The sequence below is a fragment of the Drosophila mauritiana genome, chromosome 3R (assembly GCF_004382145.1).
Source record: "Drosophila mauritiana strain mau12 chromosome 3R, ASM438214v1, whole genome shotgun sequence".
Classification (NCBI taxonomy): Eukaryota; Metazoa; Arthropoda; class Insecta; order Diptera; family Drosophilidae; genus Drosophila; species Drosophila mauritiana.
Window position 1 is genome coordinate 8,657,060 of NC_046670.1, and position 27,298 is coordinate 8,684,357.

At 43.2% G+C, this 27,298-nt stretch overlaps 2 protein-coding genes across 3 annotated transcripts; both read left to right on the forward strand.

Moving 5' to 3' along the window:
• The first annotated feature begins 88 nt into the window (after positions 1 to 88).
• LOC117143720 (retinol dehydrogenase 13) lies at positions 89 to 13,216 on the forward strand. 2 transcript variants are annotated; one of them, XM_033308520.1, is made up of 6 exons: positions 89 to 127; positions 1,626 to 1,786; positions 3,792 to 4,444; positions 4,950 to 5,013; positions 12,587 to 12,733; positions 12,845 to 13,216. In XM_033308520.1, the coding sequence occupies exons 2-6, from the start codon at positions 1,689 to 1,691 to the stop codon at positions 13,101 to 13,103; spliced, it is 1,221 nt and encodes a 406-aa protein (XP_033164411.1). In that variant the 5' UTR covers positions 89 to 127; positions 1,626 to 1,688; the 3' UTR covers positions 13,104 to 13,216. The 2 variants fall into 2 exon arrangements, with proteins under 2 accessions (XP_033164411.1, XP_033164410.1); XM_033308519.1 differs by lacking the exon at positions 89 to 127 and having other exon boundaries at positions 1,582 to 1,786.
• Positions 13,217 to 19,515: 6,299 nt separating this feature from the next.
• Positions 19,516 to 26,996, forward strand: LOC117143443 (serine/threonine-protein kinase D3). Its single transcript, XM_033308151.1, has 8 exons — positions 19,516 to 19,605; positions 20,728 to 21,282; positions 22,648 to 22,792; positions 23,240 to 23,377; positions 23,475 to 23,659; positions 24,384 to 25,365; positions 25,424 to 26,161; positions 26,230 to 26,996. The coding sequence occupies exons 2-8, from the start codon at positions 21,157 to 21,159 to the stop codon at positions 26,424 to 26,426; spliced, it is 2,511 nt and encodes an 836-aa protein (XP_033164042.1). The 5' UTR covers positions 19,516 to 19,605; positions 20,728 to 21,156; the 3' UTR covers positions 26,427 to 26,996.
• Positions 26,997 to 27,298: the final 302 nt, after the last annotated feature.

Sequence of the window (27,298 nt, forward strand, 5' to 3'; positions counted from 1 at the left end):
TTCGGTGAAATGGACCGAAAGCGAATGAATGGCATTTTCCAGCATTTTCCGGGAACAAGTGATGATGGCTCTCCGCTGAGTTCTTGCCGGATAATAAATTTGGACAGCGTGTGCGCCAATGGACAAGGTAAATAAGGGTGTTCCATTCTAAGGGTTTGTATTTTTTTCGGATTTATGTAGGTGCAAATAAAGCAGAACGATTTTCCAGTTAGTGCGTTTACAAACACTTCAGAATTGGCAGATTTTAGAGTAGTATAGATTCATTCTTCGTTTTGTTATGTTTAAATAATCATCAAATGACCAAATTTTCAATATTTATACTTGACTAATTCTTTGATGAATGCAAAGTAAAATATTGCCTTAAATGAGTTTTCTTAGATTTCATATTACATGACCGTAATGTTCCACTTTATACCAAACCACTTTTCTCCATATTTTATCCCAGACAACAGCTGTTAAAGGATAATTGCAATTTGTGGTTACTCAGTCTGGCATTTATAGTACACTTTCGAATAAATATAAATGAAAACGGAATCTTCGCGGTAAAAACGCGAAAAGATTAATTGAATCACATTAGTCTGCATAGCCGCAGACAAAAATATGCAAACTGAATGCGTAAGCCGCGGAAAATGAAGTGAAAAAAAAATGGGATGAAAAGCGAAGTAAAAACACAAATTAAAAAATGGAAAACGTGTGTAAATAGCGAGCAGCATTTTCCGACCCTCTCACGTTCTTGTATATTGCGGCTTGTGCAAATTTGCACCTAACCTTCAGAGCCACGACGACAGGTGGAAAACTGGGAAAAATCAAACGGGGGCCAGGAAAATGAGGAGCTTGGGGGCTCGAGTTTCCCCATCTCGTTCTAGCGCTCATTTCGTATGCCGCGCAACAAGCATTTATGTAAATTGAAAATATGCCGGTGACGTTTGAGGGGTCGAAAAAATGGGCGGCGATGCCGAGCGGGGTGGTCATTTAAATTCAATTGTCAACGACATCTTCTCCGCCGGCCCTGGAAATCTGCGCTCAGATGAGAGCTGGTCCGCCACTCGCAAGCCCGCATTTAAACAGGCATCTCTCGATAGGAGCAATCAGAACTTTCTAGAAGCCATAAATAACTATCTTATTCTTAAAACGAGAATATATTATAAATCTAATCGAATATATAAGCAATCATAATTGATTCTAGGGTATCTCCCCTTTAAGTGGGCATGCTAGTCTCCAATTTTTTGTAATTTACTGTGGTGTTGGCATTGACTTTAAATGGTGACCTTAAAAACCAAATTACAGTAGCCATAAAATATTAAATTCTTTAAAAAATAATATTAAATATTTGTGGTTTTTATAATCTAAAATAGAACGCCAATCATTTCCTAAGCACAACCAAAGCTTAGCATATTCTTTCTAGTTTCAAACTATTTAAAATTCATGCTCATTCCCCGTTCACAATTATGGAGTGATCACTGTAGTTACGCACATAGTAGTTACGTACATACATTCACTTATGCTGCACCCAGTGCGGATGACCACGCAAAGAGTATTCATATTTATTACTACGGAAGCTGTTCAGTTCGCGTTTAACATTTGTGTCGTGCAGACCCAGTCACAGATTCATTCATCGATTGCAGGGAAAGAAAGAGTAAGGCAGCACATACCGCGCAACCAGAGGCATCCAAAGCATCCACTCAAGGATGGAGCGACTGCTGACCATGTTCGAGGAGGCGGATCCCTTCGCCACGTGGTGGCCCACGATAGCGGCCCTCACGGTGGGCATTGTGATTACGGTGCGGTGAGTGCGATGAGTCAACGGAAACTGTGTTATATTTTTTATTCACCCGGCCACATTCCCTACCATACCCCACCCCACCCTACCGTACCCCAGAAGCCCCCATTTTTTGGGGCATAAAAACTTTCGCCTCGGACACACGTAAATAAATGTCGCAGCAGCCCAGTAAAAACACCCCCTCAGTCACCATTCGCGGAAAAGTTTTTAAGTGGATTTCATACGGAGATGGTGGAGAACTCGAGAGGAAGTGGATGAGCAGTGGTGCAGAGAAGACCCGGATAATATGTAATATCTGAAGATTATTTCCACTTTTGTTTTTTACACCCTCCGGTACTCGTGGGTTAACAGGGTGGACTTTATTCATGCGAAACAAATTGGGGATAGAACACGTAGCCTACTAAAAAAACATACATGCATTAAAAAGTAAATAGGGAAATTTTTAAGGAAGTATGTAAAATTTTCTATATATAATAAAATTATTTATGTAGTATAATTAGTATTATACTATCCGGTCCAGTTGGAGAATGGCTTTATATACCCACATGAATTAATACATATTCAGCACAGTATTTCTTGAGAGTTTTGCTTAATTTGTTTTGTACAGGGTATCTGGTAGTTCAAGCATTAATTTACCACGCCGCTTACTGGTTTTTGTTATTCCCGCTCGCGGTTTTTGTGACCCGTCGCTATCTGTCGCTTCGCAGTTGCAGGTGTTAGTTTAAGCTGGGAAAGCGGAAGCGGAAATGGCAGTGACTGCAATATGGCACTCTGCACTTCCGGCGCCACCTCAAAATATTTACAAAGTGGATTTGCGAAAGTTTGGCTCAAAGTAAATGAAATGCCAAATGAATTCCAAAATGAGGGATGGCATGGCAAACTTGGCTCTAAGTGCCAAAATAAGTCCCCGCCAAATGAAGTGGAGCAAATGGAATGCGGTGAAGATTATGGAGGAAGTAACTGACTGCAAAATGCAGAAATAAAATTGGCTTCGATTGCGGAGAAGGTGGGCACTTAAAATTGGGAGTGCAGTGAGCTTTAGAAAGTAGTGGAGCATTATGTTTACAAAGCCAATTATTGTCAAAAAAACAAGCTCCTAATGTAAATATCTTTTAAAGTCTCAAAATAAGCTGCCTTTGAGCTGATAGCTTAAAAGCGCAATAAGTTGCTTCTTTCAAATGTAATTTTGTTACAAATATGCATAATATCAAACTAAATTCACAGACAACAGGACTAACGCACAAAAAGTGCAATTAAACGAATTGGAAATGAATTAGAACTCAGCCATGCGAATTAATTGACTACAGTACGAATAAATACTAATTAGTGAGCTTTGTACCTGTGCAGAGTTTAAAACACATTTCGCATATAGCTTTAGATAATGCCTGTGCTGCAGTAATTTCGTTTGTTTCCCAAGGCTTCAAATTAAATAAATTGACAATTATTGTTTACACATACGCAGCCGAAATTAATGGAGTCGAAAATGAGCGGCCAGAGTTGGTCAAATCGCCAAATGACCTCAGGCAGACTTATGCAAATAGCCATGCTGATTCCATTAACGCCTATCAATAAGCCAAAATTCCGACTATATGCCTTTACTACCACTACCAGACACTTTGAAAAAATCTATTAGATTTATTTTACATAAAAACATTAAAAAATATGCTATAGTTTAAAGCAAATCTATGTTTAACTAACTAACCATTTAAAGCTTTTTATCCACAAAACTGATGATGTGTATCATTTTTTAAAATATATTATCTAAACAGTTTCTTTGATTGTAAAAGCTTGACTCTTTTTTAAAGATCTGTTATGAGTTTCATATAAAAAGAATCACTTTTAGTGGTAATATTTAGCTAAGTGCACACACGCGACATGGGTGCAGGACATCATTAAGCTACCCATAAACCACTAGCCACACCCACTGATCCACATGCCGCCCCTTTGGCCATCCGCCATTCTCCAACCTCCAAACTCCATCTAATCCATGTATCCTTTACCCGCATGCCAGGACCTTAATGAGCGGCCAGCGCTGTCCGAACGATAATCAAATCAAGGAGCAAATCGTGGTGGTCACCGGCGGCAACGGCGGCATTGGCTTCGAAATAGCCCAGGCCCTGGCTGGCCGAGGTGGCCGTGTAATCCTCGCCTGCCGCAATCTCGAGGCCGGGAAGCGGGCGGCGGCCATAATCAAACGTGAGCTGGGCTGCCGCACACCACTGAATTCCTTGGACGAGGATGACAATCCGGCGGACAGATACTTCGTGGAGGCACGCTACTTGGACCTCTGTTCGCTGCGCAGCGTCCATCACTTTGCCGGCCAGCTGATGGCGGAATTCGAGCGGATCGATGTGCTGGTGAACAATGCCGGCGTGGTATTCGCCAACACCCAGGTGCCCACTGAGGATGGCTTTGAGCGGCACAGCCAGGTGAACTATCTGGCCCCCTTCCTGTTGACCCACCTGCTCCTGCCACACCTGCAACGCTCGGAGCAGGGCCGCATCCTCTTCGTTTCCGCCCATGCCCACCAGGGCGCCAAAATCGATTTCGACGATCCCCTGAATGTGGGCACCTGGTCGGTGAAGTTCCACGCCCGCGAAGCATTCGCCCACTCCAAGCTCTGCGTGCTGCTCGCCACCCGTTGGATGGCCAGGGAACTGAAAGGTAAGTGCCCAAAGTTCGAGACCTATTCCCCGAGAGAGAACTGGGGAAGTGCACTCGGAGGAGCTGCCTTTTCGGACTATCTCAATTGCTCAGTTAGTGGCCATTAGGCAGGGAAAAATTTAATTAATGAGTTCCTATCTTAGCTGCACTTGAACTTTCGCAAAACTTATCCTAAAGTAATGTTCGTTTGAACTATTATTTAAAATTTATTACTTACAACACATAGATTAGAGTATGTTTGTAATAACATCACATCGGTTATTCTTTATTTATAAATCCCAGAAAAGAGTTTGATACAATTTACATATCCTTTTCTGTCTTCAAAAACAAATTTGTTTAAGTAAAGTTGTATAGACACTACAGGTAGCCTCGAAACAGTTCTTTTTTTTCTCTCAGTGCAGTTCCAAATTTTTAGCATAGTTTGCACTCTGATTTATTGATGCACTCACTGCGCAATCTTGATTTCCGAGATACAAATAACCAAGGTCCGCTAATTTCCCCACAGGTACCTCGGTCACGGTCAACTGCTGTACGCCAGGACTCGTCCGTGGAACCCGCCATTTTCGCAAGTAAGTGCCCAAGATCTGGAAGCCCCAGTAGCCAGACCAAGTCAACCGGGGAAAACCCGCAACCCAAATTGAAATTCAAACGAAAGTGGAGCAAAGTGCAGAATGCAACTGAAACTCTAACTAAATTTTAAGCTCATTTCGTGGCCGCGCGAAAGACAACTTTTGCACTTTCATTAAGCAGCTCTAGCTTGTCTCCATCTCTTTCTCTTTGTCACCTGCTATCTCTCTCTCTCTGGTTTTCTCTGACTTTGTATCTGCATCTGTGGGATGAGGGAGGAGGCGACTCGTTTTGATGCAATCAAAAAGTTGCCAAGTCATTCGGGCGGGGCACGAAATGGAAGCCACCTTTTTTGGCAACAGCATCAAGGTAACATTTCAACCGAGGCCAAAATCATTTCGAAATACGAAATGAGTTGGTCAAATACCGAAATCCGGCCCAAATGCAACCAGAGAAATGGTTAAACGAATTGCAAGGGTAAGAGGTAGCAATGCATTTGGGAAAACATGCATAGAATGCAGTAAAGAGAAACTAGAATTACCGAATAGATTCAATAAAAAGTTAATTGCTTTTATATAATGGATATTAGAATTTCTGAAAATTCTTGTAATGGACTGAGATTTGAAATTCAAATCACAGTCGAACTACAACTCATGGTCACTTCTGGTTGGCATCGATTTTCGCGCAACACGACACACAATTAGTTGGCAACACTTGGCCAAACCATAATCAGGCTTAACAATTTGCCAATGCGATGGCATCGCAGTTTGCTTCTAAATCCGATTTTAAGGCATGCAAATTAGATGCGACTCGGCGCACAAAAAAGCAAAACCAGAGCAGCACATTTGCACAGTACACCGAAAAGGACGTGCAAACACGACAAACAGTTGCAAATTGCGGAAGGACAAAATGCCAGCAACAACAGACATCAACTGCCACATCAGCAGGACACTGAGAAAAACAGTCGTATCCTTGAATATTCAACAAAAAGAAATTCACTGAAACGCATATGATTAGTTGGCAATTTTGGATCGTTCAAAAGAATAGTCGGTTACCCTTAAATTAGTTACTTAAACTGGTATAAGTTTGTAAAAACCACTTAGGTCCTTTAGCTTAGTAATAAAATAAATATAAATTTATAATGATATGATATAAATGCATAAGCTTTAGTGAACTTCTGCCATTATCATTATCAGCATGCTTACATATATTTTTGCAACTGTGCAAGAAGGAACAACATTTCCAAACGACAACAGCTGCAATGAACTTTCACCCGGCCACGCCCACTCCTCATCATCAAATGCAGATGAGCTGCCATCGAGTGGCAGTTGCCAAAAAGATATGAGGATGTGGGAATGGCAGGGAGGGAGCTCCTTGGGCCGAAGTGAAATGCGGTAATTAAAAGCGGCCAAGTCAGAGAATTGCGGGTCGGCCGCAATTGAAATGGCGGCGGGTCAAGCTCGGCTCTCACTGCTGGCCAGCAGGCTCCTCGTTTGGGCCAACTTTCGCCTGCTGACCCCGCCACGTCGTCCTTTTGAGTTATGACCCAGACCCACAGTCACACACCCCGGTGACAGATGCCTCCGCCTCTACTGGCTCTGTTGGCGCTGCTGATGCTGCCAGTTGTGTTGGCAGCTCGACTTTTTGCTAAAAAAGATTTATTCCTTTGGGATTCGTCCCAGAAAATACAGTACCTGCGATATAAAAAGTACCTCAGACACACAAAACCTTGAGATGGAGAAACCTTAAGAATATTTCACAAGTTGTACCTACTTACTTAAGCTAAGCTGCCTAAGCTTAAATACCTTTCTATTTTGAAACTATCATAAGTCCATCTTGACTATCTTGAATTTAGCTTTTAAATTTCATAAAACTTACTTAAATATCGTATGATTATATCATACAACCTTTTCAGGGCAACCCACTTCTTTTTAGCTCCTTAAGTCAATTCGCCTACACTCTACCATTACAATTGGGCATCTCTGATGGCCAGCATCAAGTTGGTGGCACACTGTGAACTAACTGCCTGGCCATGAACATGGACATGTCCGGGACTCGGGGTCCGGGGTCCAGTCTCCTAATGATGGACCAGAATTAATGCGAAATTTATTGATGCTTCTTAAGCTGGCACAAAGTTGTCCCTTGTTTTTCCGCTGCTTCCTTTTTTCTGGCAGTTATAAATTAGAATTTGCCGACAATGTGCTGGTACACAGAGGGCTACTGTTGACCCCCAGATTCTCGGGAAATTCATCTATTCAGATTGTCCAGGGTGGGTACGATTTTCAGGATGAAGAGTTCACAGATTTATTTATTCGTGCGCGTCAATACAACCTACATTCATAGCTTAAAAAGTTTTGTGAGAAAAGAAAAGGATTGTTTAAGTTGGATTTATTTAAGCCTTTGAAAAAGAACGACATGAAATCGAAAAACCAATTTAATTTTTATTTAACATTTATGAGATTTAAAGTACTTTCTGTGACTCCTGAAAACAACTTTAAAGTGGCTAGAAAATTACGTTTAATGACCCATTAAATGTATTTTTATGAGACTCTTTAAAAAATAATGTCACATTACCCAAAAAGCAAGATGATTTAGACATTTCGGATAAGGCCAAGAGATTAAACATCGCTCGATGGCCATTGAACTTGTGAATTATTATGAGCTGTTCATAAAGCCTGTTCGCACATGCGACGAACACATGTAAATGGGGATTTTGGGGGGGGAAGCACATGCCCAGCGGAGGCCCAAGGACCAAAGCCCCAAGCCGAGGACAATAGATGGCCAGGACCCACTCGGTGGGTAGCACAATGGAGCAGGTGCTCAAGTGTGTGTGGCACACACGGAGTCACAAACGCAGCACACAGTTGCACATTGTTAACACGACCAGCACGTACAACAAATTACACAATTCAATGGCAATAAATGATGTAAAAGAGGCTAAGGCTTAGATACAGTTCTCGTGCTCATTCCACCGTAAGGAGCTGGAGTTGGGCTGTCAGAAGCCAGGAAAGCATAATCCATCATAGGCACAAATTGTACTGTCTGCATATGTACAAGTTTAACTACCCTGCTCCGTTTCCATTTCCATTTCCCTGCTCATATTTCCATGCCCATATTCCGCTTTTCCTGCCGAAGCAGAAACATTGTTAACATGCGTCATTACAATTTGCAAAATGCGATAACAATGTGCCAGCAAAAAGTGGCCTGAAAATGGGCAAAAAGCGAGCCAGGCAAATCAAATGCCTTGGCGAGCGTACAAATCATTTGGACATAAAACGCAGCACCTTGGCAGGTGGAAGGTGGAATATCGCTGTGGACAAGGACATGGTCATGAAGATGGAGATGGCCCTGGAACTGGGGATGGGCATGGGCATGGGTACTGCTCCTATCGGTGTGGCACGTGACCAACGGAGAACACAAGCCATCTTACATCATATAGATGTATTTTTTAGACCTCTAATAAAAATGTTTGAGTTATGTATAGAATATAACATACCCATTGGAATATCTTAGGTAATCTATATGCTATATATATACCTATAAATAAATAAATTTCAAGTAGCGAAGGCCTATGTAAATGGGTGCCGGATATTTAGAGACCTTTTACAATAAATTAAATATACTGATAGCGTGCACTTTCAGCACAAATGCCTCAATTTCGTTGTATTGTAAGGGCACCGCAACAAACCAAGCAAAGTCGAAACAAATTAAACGAAACAAACACATGCTCACCTCTAGTGGCCAAGGAGCCACCCCACTTGCCCCAAAAACTTGGCCAACTGCTGCGGGCAGCGGCAATAAAACAGCAAATGAACAGCGGAAGCGACATCAAGTGGCTGTACATGTAGGTGAATGTGAGCCGGGCTTCTCCACGGGCTCGGATGTTTGGATGTATGGCAACTGCAACTGGAACTGGATTGCTTCATGCCCATGTGAGCAGCACTTGGAGCTTTTCTATGGCTCTATCATTCTATGATTGAAAATCTACTTATGAATTCTGTTTCACAAAACCGTTAATATACAACTCATTTACATATTTACAACTATATTTCGTCGATAGTAAACTTGTTGCAAATAGGTGTTTTCTGTGTAAGGGGTATGTGATAGTCGAAGTACTAGGCTGTAGCATTCTATCTAGTTTTTACTCACATTTGAATATTTTTTCTCACATTTTCGCATTCTGTTTACACTTTATTTAACGATTTCCGCATAATACCTAAAATATTTGTGTTTGCATCATAAATATTTTCATTGCATTGTTCGGTTTGAATTCATTTTTTTTTTCAGTGCATGAAGCATTGGCTTCCTGTCCAACGGATATCTCCCTGTTGTGCTTTTTGTGCTGTTGCATTCTGTTACATGTTTTGCCTTTGCAAGTAGATTTTCTTTTTACAGACTTTGTAGCGCCAAATTGAACTTTTGTTGTACTCGTACTTATACCACACTGCCACGCCCCCCACGTCACCTCCCCCGCTTCCTTGCTGGCATACTATGTATGTATATGTGTATGGCATACACTATTCATATCGGAGATAACTCTGACTTTCGTTGGCAACTGCAAAAGTGCCGAAGCAGCTGTCATGCTCACCCATGCACTGCGATTCCCACCCCCGACCATCCTGGCCATCCTAGCTATCCTGGCCACGCCCACATCCTGACACTCTTGGGGTATCTTTCTTCATTTTTTGCCGCTGCCATTGATGAAAAAACCGATACCTGCTGGGCTTTACAGATTGTGGCCGAGTGCTTATCATCGGAATTCTTGTATACTGCATCATCTTGGCAGGAAGGTCAGTTTATGGCTGCGTATCTGGACTGATTTATTGCGACCCTTTATCCACTTGACAGTTGGACACTTACATAGCAGATTGGTTGCTAAAGCAAGATTATACATTTAAATGCAGCTACTTACTGTGTCTTTTTGCCTTCCTTCTCTGGAATTAAGTGCCAATATCAATATGCCATCTTCCAATTGCAGCACGGAATTTCCCATCTAATGAAATAATATTCCATATAACTAGAAACCATTTTAAAATAACCCATATTTTGTAACATAATCGCCAGAAAGGCACTTAGCCCTTAGTCTGCTTAAATCGCCGTCCAATAAAAACAATTAACATGGCGTATACGCTATTAATTTCGACCTGGAGTGGATTCAATTTCCGCTGGTGGCCCATCTATTGTGGCATTAAAGTAAAATACTCGGAAAAAGCCATGCCCTTTTCTCTCTTTCAAGCCATTTTGCTGCGCTTTTCCTTTGGCTGCCTGGCGGACACACACACGTACAGCTAAAAGATTTTCCCGGTCGGTAATAGCAGGTGGTGCAGGTCGGGGTTTAAATGAACTTTGCACCGCTGCAGCTTAGCGAGTCAGGCTGAAATTTTTCAATCCCACCCACGGCGACGGCCAGAAATTGGTGTGAGCATATCAGGCTGGTCGGTGGCGTATACGCAATATTTCAGACATTAATGCGGCAACTGCTTAGCGAATATTCTCATATTAGAACCAACCTCAACTTGAGTAACATATATATTTTTAATGCTTTTAAATTTAAGTTTTGCAACGTGCTCATCTAAGCTAAGCTAGAAATGTAATATTTTACATTTAATTAAATGTCAACGTGGCTCCCAAACAAATTATTTTCCCAATTTAAACCGGAAAATTTATATACTCCCTTCGAAAGCCCACCAATATTTCCCGACTACTCTGTGTAAACAGCCATTAATCAATGCATCCAAAGAGTAACCACCTAGTCTAAGCCACGAACCCAGCCACACACATTCATTTTGTTTTGCACTCTTTTCCCATTTTTTCCCAACAAACCATCTGCAGCCCCTGCAGCTTTCTATGCACTTTAAAAATGCAACCAGTTGGCGAGGGACGAAGTGTGGGGGGAGTTGGGGGGTTTAATGGCGGAGGGAGCAAGGACAGATACTCGTATCTATGAAAACGCTGGCGTAAAACGATGAATGGAATCAACACCAGCCTCGACCCAGGGACAAGGGGATTTAACTTTTGTGGCGGCGTGGGAGGTTCCAGGGGGTCAGAGGAAGGATCCAGGGCCAGGTCAGCCCAATTCAAACATAGTGATGCGAAAGGCAATATTTTATATACCTAGATGAGGTGTGGGAAAGCCATAAAAAATGATTCGTTGGTTAGGGACCTTTCTAGATATAGCTCATTTCATATATAAATTGAACAGTAGCCTTCTTGGAATACTTATGCTGCCTCAAATATAATTGCGCTTATATTAAATTATTCTGAAAAAATAAAACTAAACAATAATATTGTATATAGATTACTTGGTACACATAGCTATTATCTAGTGTGGTTATCTAGTTAGAACCACCTACTATATAGGCACCTCCAATTGCTGAGCACACATGGCATCGCTTTTATGCGTGACTTCTGTCTGTGCGTACTATGAAGTGAATGAAAATGAAAAGCAGTTAATGCTCAAGTCACGGAAAAAGCGTAAATGGAAAAGTTAAACGCATTAATTATTTATTTATCGTTTTATCGTGTTCAAGTGTCGGTGAACTTGCTCACCGTTCATCGTTCGTTGCCCGCCTGGAAAATAAAACAAAAGGAAAGCGGCAAACGAGGGCGAAAAGCATTAACAACGACAGCTAAGCAAATTGTGCGCAAGTTCGTAATCCTTCCTGAAAGGCAGCATCAGAAGTGCACAGAGAAAAATAGTTAGGTAGCTTTAAAATGCGTTCAAAATACTTAAATGACTTAATAATTCAGTTCTAAACAGTTAAATAAATAGCTAAGAGCTATTTAAAGAGCTCAGAAAAGATTAAATTCAGAAAATTATTCCTTTGAATATTTCTCAGTGCAAAAGTAAGGAGAGGCGTTGAAAGAAGTGGTAGGGAGCTGGTCGGGGTGGCCATTTCGCACAACTCGTTGGGCTCAGACGCTGGAATTGGCCCAGTCCCAGCTGCGGAGATGGCCAAAAGCTGGAGATCAACGGATGAGCGGCTGAATTGAATGGAGGACAGCTGGCGGTACTGGCGCCCTTTATCGCCCCAATTGAAAATGCCATTAAAACAATGCACCCAAAAGAAATTGTTCAAGTTTCGCTCGATGACCAGATTTAGTCAGAACTTTATAAGAAACTTGACTGGGATCTAACGATTTAATTGAATGCGGAATATGGTTTGAATAATAAGCAAGCTAAACAAGACACTTTATTTCCAAGTTTGTCCATATCTTGAGAGTTTTAAGCCACTTTCATGTTTCTTAATCAAAACTAATTTAATTGGCTAAACCAGCAACAGAAGCATTTGGAACTATATATGTAGATACATTTAAATATAGTTTTCACTGAAATCTTTCAGCTGTCAGGAAAAAGTTTATTTATCTGTGCCTATATCTACAACATCTTAAATCATAAGCGACATACGAATTTAAATCTTGTGAATGATTATTTTACTAAAAAATATTTATTTTCCCTTTTAGAATCCATTTGAAAAGCAACGAATTCATTTAAAAGTTACCCCATTTAGCTTCAACATTTCCTGGCTCCTTGTTTGCCATTTAAATAATTACAATAATTGGTTAACTTTGCAGCTCGCCGCTGATGTCGTCCCTCTGCGTGAAGGCGGTCACCTACCCGTGGATGTGGCTGTTCATGAAGAACGCCTACGAGGGCGCCCAGTGCGCCATCCGCTTGGCCACCGATCCCCAGCTGAAGGAAGTCACCGGCGAGTACTTCAAGTGAGTAGTTGCCATGGCCACTCCGCTGCACTGCACTCCGGTTTCTGTTGGCCGCATTAGCAGCACTTTGTTGGCCACTTTCTGCAGCCCCTTTTTTTTTGTTCGTTGCAGTGATTGCGAAATTGCGGAAAGTTCGGTGACGGGCCAAGACAAGGAGTTGGCCAAGAAGCTATATATGCAAACCATAAAAACCCTCGAAAGCGTTACCAAGCTAACCGTCGACAGGGAGGAATACGGCTTGGATTTGCAGCTGGAGATGGAGTCTGAGCTGAGGCTGGAGGCCCCGGCGGAAGCGGAACCGGAAACGGAAACGAACCAGGCAGCGGATGAAAAGAAGTGGCAGGGGAATGGAGAGACGGAGCAGCCGTAGTCATTGGAGTGATTTATGCCTGGCACGCGGCCCGAGTTCCTTGGAGACTGCCAACTGCAACGTCTATTTGCATTCGGTTTAACAATTGCCGCATTAGGCAGCCTGCCTTCACCCCCCCCCCCCCCTCGAATTTTATGGGGTTCCCTGACTTTGTGGGGCTCCCCCTTTTTCGCCGGAAATAAATGCAACTTTAATGTGCGAGCAGCCTGAATTTGCCGAGTTTGTACTTTTCGAGCAGCGTCGATGGGCTGAATACGTTGGTGCTTGAGCCTTTGATTTATTCCCAATTTAAAATGGCCTCGTTTGAGCGGGAATCCCCGCAAGAATCCCAGAATGGACACTGGCAAGCTATTCGGGTGAATAATAGAAATGGATGGGGAGTTTTGGGGATTTCCACAGTAGATCGAATGACTGAATGCCTTTTTCAAAGGAAAATGTTTCTATTAAATCGTCATAGTTATTACGAAATTTATTTAATTTAATTTCAATTACAATCGTTACTTTCCAATCGAACTAAAATCATTTGCAATTTATTCTATGCAACTAAAGTTCAAAGATTATTTCGATTAAAATCCAAAATAGCAGCCCCGAATTGTAATCGTATATTTAGAAGTCCAAATGCTGGGAAATCCATGGGCACAAGCTTGAATGGAGAATAGAGAATGAGCTAATTGCAAAATGTTTTTCGCTCCGTCTAAATTTGGCCCCCTCCCTGCCCCCGACTCCTGATCTCTGGGCCAAATGGCAACGCGTGCCAACAAACTGTTGATTACCAGCAACAACAACGAGGACTTGAACTCACACAGATACTCGCCTAAATAGATATGTGTATGTATGTGTGTACGGACGGAAAACCAACCAGAGATGCAAGGCCAATTATTTTTAGTTCAGCTAAAACCGATTTCCATTATAATGTGTGTACAATCTACAATGCGAGGCTTAGAGGAGGACATGCCAGGGGCAGACAGCCGGGAGAATTCTACATTCCGAGGACCCGGACGCCACCTACACAGAGAACAAATAGACATCTAAATCTGGCTAATTGATTTTAAAATGTTTCTATTATGTTTAAAACCTGCTAAAACTTCTTTTAAGATACAATACAGTAAGTTACCACATAAGGTTAGGCTTAAAATATTATGGTCTTCACTCCTTCATAGATATATTTCTTATTCCCCCTAATTATAAATTCGTTAAAGTAAAATATTTTTAATATTTTATCCGATTTAGTTGAGCTATTACTCCACAGTAGTTTTCTATGTAGCAGGACACATGCAACTGTCTCGACGCAGCCCCGCTTTGTATGCTATGGAAAATCTCTTTATTATATTACGTGCGACGCTTTTGTTGTCAGTTGGCAGGCGGCACAGCACCAGCAACAAAAGCCATTCACCCCCCTTCTGGAAAAATGGCCTCCCAGCACCCAAGACCCACAACCACCCACCCACCTCCCGCACACATCCGCATCCCCATTTTTGCCCGAGGGGGGGACGGGGTAAGCGCCATGTGTTGCTAGAGCAATTTTATGCTTCCCTTTTCGAAGTTGCTTCGTTTGACTGGCCCAGTTCTTTCCGCCCATTTTTCCCCATTTTTCTGATTCTGCGAAATGAAAAGCTCTTAGCGTGGAAAAGCGATTACGATGCTGGCGAAAAGCTTTACGTTTCCGGTTACCTTTCCGCCGCAACGTGTTACCGTAATGTGCATTTTACGCGCTTCAGTTTGGCCGACCTAAAGGGGGATCCCCGGAGTTCCTCGAGCTACTGACCTCCGGTGTGGCGTGTGCATTCACTGAAAGGCGCTAAGTCACTGCCGCTGTTTTTTTCCAGTGCACATAAAAGCTTTTCGGGAGCAACAGTCGCCCATTAAAAGCCCGCTCACTTGACTCTCTTCGAGTGGCACACTTGTCTCTTAAGTTTCGACTGCTCTTTACTTCTTCTTTTCGATTTAAGATTCAAAATATTGCGTATACGTAAGCAATGTTTGGTTTGCTTATTTTAATTTTTTATTTTTAATAAATATATAACATTTATCAAATATTTTTGGTAGAAATTAAGAGATGTAATTTATGTTTGTTTATTTTAACTAACTAGTCTACCTTGCTAGCTAATATTATTGTTTTATATAATTAGAAAGATACCATTTCTGACAATATTACTTAATATTAGGATATAAATAATCCTAATATGCAAGTTCTTTGGCTCTAAACTTAATATGAAATACATAAATTAATGCTTATTTAATTTTTCTTTGTTTAAACCTGTCAACCCTGGCAACTCTTATGCATAGCCTATCCTATTTCTGAGCAAAAGTGTGCCGCTTCTCTTCGTTACAACTCCCAAGCTTTCAAGACACCTGTGAGAAAGTGAGAAAGCTTGGCGAGCATGGCTTTCGCCTCTGCCACCGCCGATTGTAAACAAACGCCCAGCCGAAATCGAGAAGAGTAAATAAACAATCGAGAGGAGGCCAAAATAAAATAGAATCAAAATCAAATTGAGGAAGCGCGTCAAGAACGCCAGAAATGTGGCAAGTGATGCGTTGCTTGAACACAGCATCCTAGGAATCGCAGACACTCTGCCCCCAACCCCAAATGCTCTCGCATCGGAGAATCTCTCTGGGGGATTTGGGGGGTAAAAGAGAGCATAAACCCGAGTCCAAATCGAGAGTTGAGTTGAGCTCGGCAATTTCATTTGGATTTTGCCTTTTCAGCCGCTGCTGCTGATTTTTGCGATTGCTGCCCGCTGCTGGCTGCCTTTGGAAATTTCGCTTCAGTTGCGCGGCGGTCGACGCGAAGTGCAAACGTGCGAAATTTCCTCGTCATTTTTTCGCCTCAGCGACAGAAACAGCGCAACGTGGACATGTCCACGATGCTGCCACACAAATAGGAAAACAAGGAAAGGCAAGAAGAAAGGAAAATACTACGACACACACACGCGCGCAGAAAAGGCAAACAAATATTGAAAATTCTAAGGAAAAGCGCCCCGGGAAATGGGGCACGAACGAAGGTGTGTTGGTACTCTAGCTGCTGTCCGTGTGCATATTAATTATTCAAATTAATTGCAAGACATTTTCAACAAGTCTATATATACATGTACATATATATGTACATTCACCAAGTGTTGCATCTTAAATGAGTGTAAAAAATAATCGACGGAAAGTCGAGGGATGCCAGCTGAAAACAAATTAAGCCAAATGAATTTTCCCGAGAAACATTAAAATTTAAGTGTCACAGTCGGTGGCTCCTTGGCAGTTTCCCGAGTTTTCCGTGCCTGCCGAGCTTCCCAGTTCCTGTTATTATATCATCCTGTGCATAAGTGGAGTGCTTTTGTTGCTAATTTGCTACGTTTCGTTGCTGGTGGTCGTGAGTGGTAGTTGTGTGCTCAATTCGTGTCTTTACGAGGCATATAATTATGATATGCCAGCTATTCGAATGGGAAAATAAGTATATACTATATGGCACCATTCATTTATAGAATGGCTTGTTAAATGTTGTATCAGTTCAACGGGGTCCTTTTCAATGGTTCTTGGAACTTAGAAAGGTTTGATTGTGTTGTGACTGTGCGTATATTACTAAGTACTTTAATAAACAAACCATAATACTATAATGATAATATAATTACGTTAAAAATACAAATTCTGACATCATACTTAAATATGTATTATTGAATGTATCTTAGCTTATAACTGTTTTATGAATTAATCTGGGAATGCGTACATCTAGTTAATCCTCCTTACTGAGTGCCACCTGTACCATTGTCCTGCCACGCTTCAATGCAAATGTTTGTCTGCGCCCGCGCCCGTTAATATTTATTTGCTCCTTTGGGCGGGTGGATAACGCACTCCCCACTCCCACTCCCACTTCGGAGGCCACCATCTCCACTTGAGCTAGAAAAACAAACAGAAACACATTCGAGTTGTTCCCTGGCCTTGGTGTTTATGTGGCCGGTGCGTCAGGCTCAATAAACTGGAACCATTATCGCATCTACACGCTTCTCTAGAGATTCTTACAAGCCCAATTTCGATTTAACATGTTCCAATTTAAGTTAAGCAGAAATACTGTAAGTTCTAAATATATCTGAAAATCATTTCAGAACTTTATTCATTTCATTTCGAAAGACTGCAAGAGCCTTAAAAATATGGGTTCATTTCTATAATACCAGCTATAATATTTGCAGATCCTTCCTTCCTTCCTCCCTATTATCCTTCAACTAAGATTATTATATTTTCGCGCTGTGTATAGGATTTTCTTGGGCTCCACCCACAGTGGAATTTGAACTTGGCGTGGCATCATCGGCGCATCTCGTTCTCGCTTTCGCTCCCGGCTTGGAATTATTATCACCTTGCTAATTATCTATCGATGATAATGGTGATGCCATGCGATGCCCCCTCTCTATCGCTCCCCGTAGCCCCGTCTCGTTCTGCTTTCTTATCAGACTCGAAAAGAGCCCGCGACTTTTGCGTCGACTGTGACTATTTGCATTTCGCTTCGTTCTGTGTTTGTTTCACATGAATCTAAGAATTCGAATTCTAATAATATTCCAACAAATAAACATGTGAGTACGGGTGGCACAGCCTCCAAAAAAAGAAAAAAACCAACCGATAACCGAGGGGGATGGCAATAAAAAAAAAACACATGAATCAAACAGATTTCAACTAACTTCTTATTTGGTCATTTAAATTTTAAACTGGAGAAGTTTGAATATCAAAATTCATTTCGGTTTCCGAAATAGATGTTAATGTTGCAATTTATTTTCCCAAGCAACATTTTAAATTAACAAACACACACTATTTTTTTGGCGCAATTAATGAACTCAAATTTGTTTGGTTTTTTCGGCAATGAGCCGCTGTTATTTATTGATCAATTTAAAATCTAAAAATATTTCCAAAATACTTACATATTATTTGGGTAACGAATTTTACGAAATTGTTTCAGAATCATTTTCAGTTTATTCTAAAATATATACATATATACCAGTATATACTGGTAATCACAAATTTTGAATTATTGATTCTGTTATATATGCTAATCCATTAAGGATCAACATTTAAATTTAAAATCTATATTTCTTTAAAATCGAATACGTTATATATATTTTTTTTTATTTCCTTGCCATTTTAAGTAAGAATCCATAATTTCGCTGACAACATCTGCACGCTTGGCACAACTTTAGTAACCGTCACAATGAAAGGAAATCACCTTGGCCCTGGGGCCGTCTAACGGTAACGGGAAAATCGCTTATCAAACCTCAAACCACCAACCCCCACCCCGCACCACACCACACCACCTGAGTTGGCCCAAACCTAACCCCCCCTCAGGTAGTTTTCTCGCACAGCCTTGACAATGGCAACGAGCGAAGAAATGGGCGCTAAATGGGCGCGCTCGCAGCGTAGAAAGAGTGTGCAGAAGGGGCAGAGTAGTGGGAGAAAGGGGGCTGAACGTGGGGACTTGGGGGTATATTGGAGAGTGCGGCCGTTACAACAAACAAACAAAGGAAACAAACAAACTGGGCAACAAATGGTGGGCAAGGGCGGGGTAGTAAGACTATGCCGGGTCGAGTGCTTTGGTTCATGGCTTACACTCACACACGTCTCCGCCGCTCACTCTCTCTCTCTCTCACTTTGTTGCCATCTCGCTCTGCAGAGCGCTGGCCTTGTCTTTCTCTATACATTCGCTTACACTGAAAAAAAAAAAACGTATTTACATTCTGTATTACAAAATATTGAAGTGAGGTAATAAGTTCTTTTCAGAACACAACATACTTAAAATTCATATTTTACATTTAAGAAATTTATAAAAAAAAAACAATTTTATTGCATAAAAAATAGAGCTGGACAAGAGCTCATTAACCATACCATATTTAAACTTTATTTTTTGGTGTATGTATTTAGTGGATTAAAAGAAAACTATTTTCTTTAAAATCATTAAAAATACTTTTAATGTTTAATAAAAGCTAGATGTTAAAGGTTAAATATGTGTTGCTGAAATCATTATTAACAGGAATTAATGTTAATTCTTTAAGTATTTAGTTATGTATTTATTCATTTATTTCAATTATTTTCCCCAGTGCCGCCAAACGGGTTTTGAGTTGTTTTTGCGCTGGCTACTGGGTCTCAGTTTGAGTTTGGGCCTGGGCTTGGGTATGGGTATATTGGTATGGGTATGGGTATGGGTTCGGGTTGGGGCTCTTTATGGGGTTTTGTGTCTGGGTCTGAGACTGCGACTGCGACTACCACGACTGGGACTGGAACTGGGATTGGGATTGGGAGTGGAAGGGGAGGGGGTCTCTGGCATCGTCGGCGGCTTTGGCAGTCAGTTGGCCAAGTCAGTTGCTCTTTTGGCTTAACAAACTCAGAACGTGCCGCGGCGACGATGGCGGAGACATCGAATTGCAGCGCATAGAATAAAATAGACAGCAGGAGCTGAAATCGAGGCAAGCGAACGGGCAAGAGTTGGGCTTAGTCATCATGTCCAAGCGGCATCCGTCGGATGCAGGGCGCTGAAAAGGTTCTCAAATTCACGACTAGTGTGTATTTGCCGGATAAATTATTAAGTGATATTCGCTTGGCATCGCCGCTTGTTGCTGTTGTTGTTGTTATGTAAATGGCGAATGTATCTCTTGGATACCATAACGTATCTTAATATCGAAATGTGTGTACGTGTTTTTAGCCTTGACTTTAGGCCTCTGCGCGCTGCGTCATTTGCGTGTGCTGGTGCTCCAATTTCGGCTATTTCTCGCCGATGGTATCTTTCTTTCTGGGCCAAAAGCACTTGAGGATTATGGAGCGGCGGTGCGGAGGAGCAGCCTCCGTGCTCCGCCAGCAGATGCCAGGAAAGGCACTTCAATTGAAATTCAAAACGCACTCGGCTCCCCATCTGCGACTTTTGACTGATACACCTACTTAAAAACAACAACGAAAATCCAGAAAAGCGGAGAAAAAGCGCCGAGATACAAATTTTTAGAAAGTTGCCTGGCAGCCGAGTGTCTCGTTTTGTTGTTCTTCTTTCACAATTTCTTCGTCGCTTCTTATAATTTCTCTCTCCCTTTCTTTCGCCGCTTCTCATGGCATTCCTTTCATGGCCAGCACACATATTTGCCGTCATGATTTTTTAATTATTTTTTAATGCCTCACACACACACACACACTCCATAAATGGGTCACAAACAGGCAGGGCACTTCAAAATAATTGGTAGGAATTCAAATCGCCCCGCGCAAGTTTCCCAGGGCGATCTTATCTTTCTAGTTTTTCTCATCGCAATTAGCAACCAGTTTTTTACGATATAAATATAATGACAGTGTACATATGGCCAATCGAGGCATACGTAATGGCCATTGAATCGGGAAATCGACTGGCGTATTATTTATGGCTCCATTGTCTCAGTGATGCACGTTTGCCATGACCTAACTTACTAATCTCCACACACACAATCTGTTATCCTGTGAATTAGAAGTCTTATTTATATGTTGTTCCGAAATAAAGGGAATATTCAAATTTGATACGAAATTCGTGACGAACGTATTCGAAATATTTCTCAAAAGTTCAAATATTTCCAGTTGCTAAGTAAAGGGCATTTATTGTGAAACTTGCAATGGCTTTATGAGTAATCCTTCTTCACTATCCTTGCAGTTAGTTTCCATGATCCAGAGGCGGCGTGGTGTGGTGGCAAATCTGGTGCATATACCTCATCTGGACACGTAGAGCCGTGACCGACTGCAATCCTTGAACCGCAAAACCGACTCCGAACCGCAGTCGAAACAGAGGCAGCCAGAGCAGTGTAAGGATAACGGTGGCAGGAGCAAGCAGCATTAAACTTACGCTCGTCCTTGGCATTTGCAATAACAAGCGAAGGGGCTGAAGGCGGGAAGCCCCGAGAAATCACTGCAAGCGAAGCGGAAAAGAGGAATTTTATTGGATTCGAGGACGGGACAGGACAGGGAGCTCCGTGAGCGAGGGGATTCCCGCACCACTGCAATCCTGGCCCAACGCAACCACAGCACCTCCAACGGCAGCAGCGCAGCCAGCGTCGGCAGCGGCGTCGGCAGCGTTCCCGTTATCATGGAGGGTCCTGAAGTCACATTCCTTTTCCAATTCGGCAGCGTGCGCGATGCGGTCTGTGTGCCCGCCAGCTCGCTGACCCTCAAGACGCTCAAGGACCTGGCCTGCGATTTCATCAACACAAAGGTGAGGCCATGGGTGAACCATTTCAACTTACATCTAGATTCAATCACAGGATTCAAGGACATGCATAATATTTGAGGGAGTATTGAGAGAAATGTTTGTTACTGCTGGAAGGCACAATGTATCCTTTGGCAAAGAATTAGTAAACCCCTAAAACAGCAAAGGAGGTCAACATCTGAAGCCATTTAGTTAATTATGCAAGGACCTTCCAGTAAACATGTCAATTGTAGAATATTTGAACAGAAGTCAAATGGCGGGCAGGTCAACATTCTGTGCAGTTGGGCCATAAGTTACAGTGGTTTTATGCAGACAAAAAACAGAAATACATACTCGAATGTAATAACTATCTTAATGAAATTAAGACCTCTTCACTTGGAAGTTGAGGCAACACAAAAGTATTTCTCCAATACGCTTTTAGTAGTTTTTCCACCCACTACTAGAATGAAGTCATTGCACACTGTATTTCTAGCAGACAAGTGAAAAGGTCGGATTAATCCATGTATGTATGTGTGCACCATAATTGCTTTATTTCATTAAGTAAGTCCAAGTTACATAGGCATGTACTCGTTTCCGCATGGCCCGTTCACCACCCCCTTTCCCCTTCCCCGTGACGCAGCTACCCATGGCCAATTCAATTAACCAGGCCGCAACTGGTGGCGTTCCTAAGATCCATAACCATCCATTGCCAACGACAGCTGCTCCGGGCACCACTCCTTCCGTTCCCAGCTGGCAATCCAGCTCCAAATGCGTACAACTTTTATCCGGATGAGGGGGAGAAGAAGTAGTGAATGGTTAATTTGGTTTGGACAGGATCTAAGACCCATGGACCTTTAATTGTGCCTTGCATATGTGTACATGTATCCGCCATGACTGGCAGTAGATTTTATCAATTAACTCCAGAAAAGCTGGCATTTCATCAAGTCACAAAATGGTTGATGGGCTTCCGTGAATATACCAATCACTATAATCATACCACAATTTAGCTTCCTTCTAGACTCACAATATATCGCATATTTATTGTATTATTAGCAAAACTACATAATAGTATACCTCCAAATCGATGGGTCATTAACTTTTTTCTAATTTGTAAGGGTATTTGCAACTGTGTAGATATAAAGCAAACAAAGCACCAATGTTCATATCAATTGAAATCAATACGAAATTTTGTGCATATGGCAGGCTGGATCTTATCGGGCAATCAATTAAGATACGAATATGATATGATAATGGCTCGGCCAATGCAAAAATAAGCGTTAAACGAACCCGAACATCACAAATGGCCAATGCCCATGTCATTGCCATTGCCACAATCACTTTTCCCAGCGCATTCGTAGTGCTCACAGCTCACATCCTGCTGGCTCATTTCAGATCCCGGACAGCGGACTCACGTACCTCTCGGAACGCATTCTGCTCTTTGTCCATGACTACAGCACACCGAATGTGCTGCACATCATCAACTCGGCAGCGGAGGTGGTGGACGAGACCCTCGTGGAAATCGTGCTGACCGCCAGTCGTAAGTAGCCAGGGATTGGGATTCCACCCACTTCAATGGGGTGACACATTCGTCGACGGACAGCACTCATTCAATTCATAAACTTGCAAAGGGCATGGTTGAGATGAATGTGTCGAAGCTGTGACAAGACAGTTTAAATCCCAACGGATATAGTAAAAAATTTAGCTTCATTCGATATATCTTTGATTATTCAAATGTATCAAGACTATTAATACAAAGTTATTCTGAACAAAGTTAAAAATCAATAACTATTACTTATGGTACTCAATGCTTAACAATCATTAGAGAAATCCATTGTAAAGTTATATTTCTATATTTATAAAGATTTTAGAGCTACATTAACTTATTGGTTACTGCCTTTTAAAATTAATCATATAATATATGATATAATGGATTCAACTTAAACGAACCCAATTTCAAAGTATCTTTTTCTCGCCCACACTGCAGCCATCCTGTATCCGACCTCCGAGATGCCGACCCTCAAACCGCACAGCCTGAATGTGCATTCCTACAAGGGACCGACCTTCTGTGATTTCTGCGGCGAGATGCTGTTTGGTCTGGTGCGCCAGGGCCTCAAGTGCGACGGTATGTGAATCGGAGTGTGATATCAATGGGGGGGGGGGGGGGTTGGTTCCGAGCTATTCGACTAATCTCCAAACGTGTCCTTGCATTCCGTCCACAGGATGCGGCCAGAACTATCACAAGCGGTGCGTGGTGAAAATCCCGAACAACTGCAACCGCTCCAATGACGCCACCTCGAGGCGCTCCTTCACGCTCCAGGCGCCCCGCAGTCCGTCCGGCAGCTCCCAGCAGTCGCTCGTCTCCACGGAGGACTCGACCGGACGGAACGACTCGAGCAGCTCACTGGTAAAGCGCATGTCGGACCTTATGAATGATATTATAAAGCATTGACAGCCAGACAGGACCTTTCATATTCGCTATCATAAGCATATGCAGTATGTGTGAGTGAGAGTGTGCGTGAATGAGTGTGTGATTGTGTGTGTGTGTCCTTTAAGGGTGGTGGTAGTTCATAGTTTCCGCCTGTCCTCACTGCGCGTATTTCAAATTGTACTTAACGTGGCTCACACTTTTAATTTGTATTATTTTCACGCTTTTCTAATAAACTTTTTATACTGCGCACATTAAATGCTTTATTAACTATTTAGAACACTCGTAGGGGGGTTTGGAAAATGCACTTAATTATAACTGGGGATAGCACTCAAACTGTCTGAAGTCAGGAAAATTAAGGATACAGTTAAAAAGTAACTCCGTTCTTCGATTTCTTGCGTTCTGATAGATAAACAGCAACAACAAACCTTTTTATTTAAACATTTCTTTCTTTATAAACGAGCATAATTTCCCAAAAACACTGAAGCCATTTCCACCATCCTTTTGCCTGCCATTTCCTTCGAAATCCTTCCAAAAGAAATCCTGGAAAGAGGTTTCAAGAGAAGCCGGCCAAATTATGAAAATTCGTTTTGGCCAATTAACGCTATTAAAGAAGCCCTGCCCACAGGGAATACCCCATGCGCATCCATCCCCAGAGCCTCTTAATTTGCTAATTAAGTAACCTGCCTTCCACAATTCCCAGAATATTCCCGGTCGCCATCAAAGGACTCATTCGTCGGGCAGCCGGAATGGACTGATGGTGCTCCGTATTCCGCACACATTCATGGTGCACACGTACGGCATACCCACGGTGTGCCAGCTGTGCAAGAAGCTGCTCAAAGGACTCTTCAAGCAGGGCCTCCAGTGCCGGGACTGCCAGTACAATACGCACAAGAAGTGCATGGACAAGGTGCCCCACGATTGCACGGGTGAGGCCCAACTGAGCCAGCTGCAGATCCAGGCCGGCGCCAAGGAGCGGGACAACTTCTTCCGCGAGGAGTTCGACGACAGTGACGGCGACGACGGATCCGAGTATGGCAAGTACAAGTCGGCCATGTCGAGCGGTGTCAATCTGGTGGCCGGACGACCCAGAGAACCACCGAAAGCCCTCACGAATGCCCACAACTCGCCGCCCGAGCTGGTCAACGGAGGACTGGTCGATGATTCCAGCGTTAGTGGTGGTGAGACCAGCAAGTCCAGCAGCGACGGCCAGTCGGAGCAGTCGCAGTCCTCTACCTCCTCCTCGCCCAGTGCCAATATTCCGCTGATGAGGATCGTCCAGTCCGTCAAGCACACCAAGAAACGCGGTGGGCAGGCCCTCAAGGAGGGCTGGCTGGTGCACTACACCTCGCTGGACAAGGCAGTGAAGCGCTACTACTGGCGACTGGACTCCAAGACCATCACACTGTTCGTCTCGGAACAGGGTAGCAAGTACCACAAGGAGCTGCCGCTGGCGGAGCTCCTGTCGATCGAAAGCCACCTCGGAGATCCACGGCCGGAGTGCAACTACTGCTTCGAGCTGCGCCTACCCAATCTCAGCTACTTCGTCGGACAGGATCCGCAGGTGGGCGCCAAGGAGGAGCAGGCCGTCAGATTACCTCCGCCGGACAGTGGAATTGGCAGTGACATTGCCAAGAGCTGGGAGACCAGCATCCGGCAGGCCTTCATGCACGTCACCAATACGCGTAGGTACTCCGAATATGTTTGTGAACGGCGCATCAGCACGCTTTGTTTCCTTTCCAGAATGCTGCGAATCGGAGGAGCAGGTCCAGGACATGGGCCAGCTGTACCAGATCTTTCCGGACGAGGTGCTCGGTTCCGGGCAGTTTGGTGTGGTCTACGGCGGCGTGCACAAGAAGACGCAGCGCGAGGTGGCCATCAAGGTGATCGACAAGCTGCGCTTCCCCACCAAACAGGAGGCGCAGCTGAAGAACGAGGTGGCCATCCTGCAGAACATCTCGCACTGCGGCGTCGTCAACCTGGAGCGGATGTTCGAGACTCCGGAGCGGATCTTCGTGGTGATGGAGAAGCTCAAGGGCGACATGCTGGAAATGATCCTGTCGCATGCGAGGGGCCGCCTGAGTGAGCGGGTGACCAAGTTCCTGATCACACAGATTCTGATTGCCCTCAAGTACCTGCATTCTCAAAACATCGTCCACTGCGATCTGAAGCCGGAGAACGTGCTGCTCTCCTCGGACGCCGAGTTCCCACAGGTGAAGCTCTGCGACTTTGGCTATGCCCGGATCATCGGCGAGAAGTCCTTCCGGCGCTCGGTGGTTGGCACTCCGGCCTACCTGGCACCGGAGGTGCTCCGAAACAAGGGCTACAATCGATCTCTGGACATGTGGAGCGTGGGCGTCATCATCTACGTGAGCCTGAGCGGCACATTCCCCTTCAACGAGGAGGAGGACATCAACGACCAGATCCAGAACGCGGCCTTCATGTATCCCCCAAATCCCTGGAAGGAGATATCCTCCAATGGTGAGTGCAGAGTTTAAGCACGAAGTTCAAGTCCAGGTTCATCTATGAATCCCTTCTGTTTTCCCCAGCCATCGACCTGATCAACAACCTGCTGCAGGTGAAGCAGCGCAAGCGGTACACGGTGGACAAGAGTCTGCTGCACTACTGGCTGCAGGACAAACAGACGTACCGCGATCTGCGGAACCTGGAGACCCAGGTGGGTGCCGGCCGGTACCTGACCCACGAGGCGGATGACCTGCGCTGGGACTGCGCGGGCGACATGTGACCTGGCTGTGAGCCCGAGGCGATTCTCGAGAGCACCACCGAGTTAATCAGCTGCAGCGCAACCACCACCACCGAAAGCTATCGTCGATCTCCGGCGGACTGCGCCGGATGCCATCGGCTGTCGGATTGCGGGAACTCCCCCAAATCGGAGGCCATGAGCGACAGGGCGCTGAAATGGATGCGGTTCCACCTCTGCCGGCACATCAAATAGCAGTACAACCTTATTGCCTAGCCCATAAGTTTATCCTATCTCTCTAACTCGCTTCTCGATTGATATCCGCTAAACGAACGAACTCTTCTTACCACGTACCACTTACAACTTACAACTCTGTGTGCTAAATTTTTCTCTAGAATCAAAATTAGTCGATAGCTTTAATTTGTTAACCACCTAAAGGCAACTCTTATGAATAATACACAAATACTTAATATACATATGTGAAAATAAAACCCAGACGTAACTGCGAAGCTCAGATCCAGTTTAGTACCAATGGCCATAAGTTACAGGAAGAACCCAAAAACCAAACGAATGGCAGAGAAATATAGCTGAATAAACAACGCTTGACAATTAAGAGATGCACTTCGCGCTTTTACTTACAGTCGCGGGCAAATAAATAGGTAGCATTGTCATATTTGGGGTTAATTTGAAAATTTATAATTCATTTTGTTAGCTTATTTGGTTATATTAAATATTAATTTATATTGTATTGCTTAGTATTCTTTCTGATTCTAATATTTTTAAATTAGATCATGCTAATTGGTGTTGTTCTTTTGTAGTATGAAATGTAGATATATATGTAAATATTTATTACATATATAGTAAACAAGTGTATATTCATATTTTGAATATATTCTTCCACCCATGACTGTTTTGTC

Coding starts and splice junctions, on each gene's coding strand:
- LOC117143720 (XM_033308520.1), top strand. CDS start 1,689: ATGGAGCGACTGCTGACCATGTTCGAGGAGGCGGATCCCTTCGCCACG. Junction 1,787..3,791: donor GGCATTGTGATTACGGTGCG/GTGAGTGCGATG, acceptor CCCGCATGCCAG/GACCTTAATGAGCGGCCAGC. Junction 12,734..12,844: donor GTCACCGGCGAGTACTTCAA/GTGAGTAGTTGC, acceptor TGTTCGTTGCAG/TGATTGCGAAATTGCGGAAA.
- LOC117143443 (XM_033308151.1), top strand. CDS start 21,157: ATGGAGGGTCCTGAAGTCACATTCCTTTTCCAATTCGGCAGCGTGCGC. Junction 25,366..25,423: donor CATGCACGTCACCAATACGC/GTAGGTACTCCG, acceptor TTTCCTTTCCAG/AATGCTGCGAATCGGAGGAG. Junction 26,162..26,229: donor GAAGGAGATATCCTCCAATG/GTGAGTGCAGAG, acceptor TGTTTTCCCCAG/CCATCGACCTGATCAACAAC.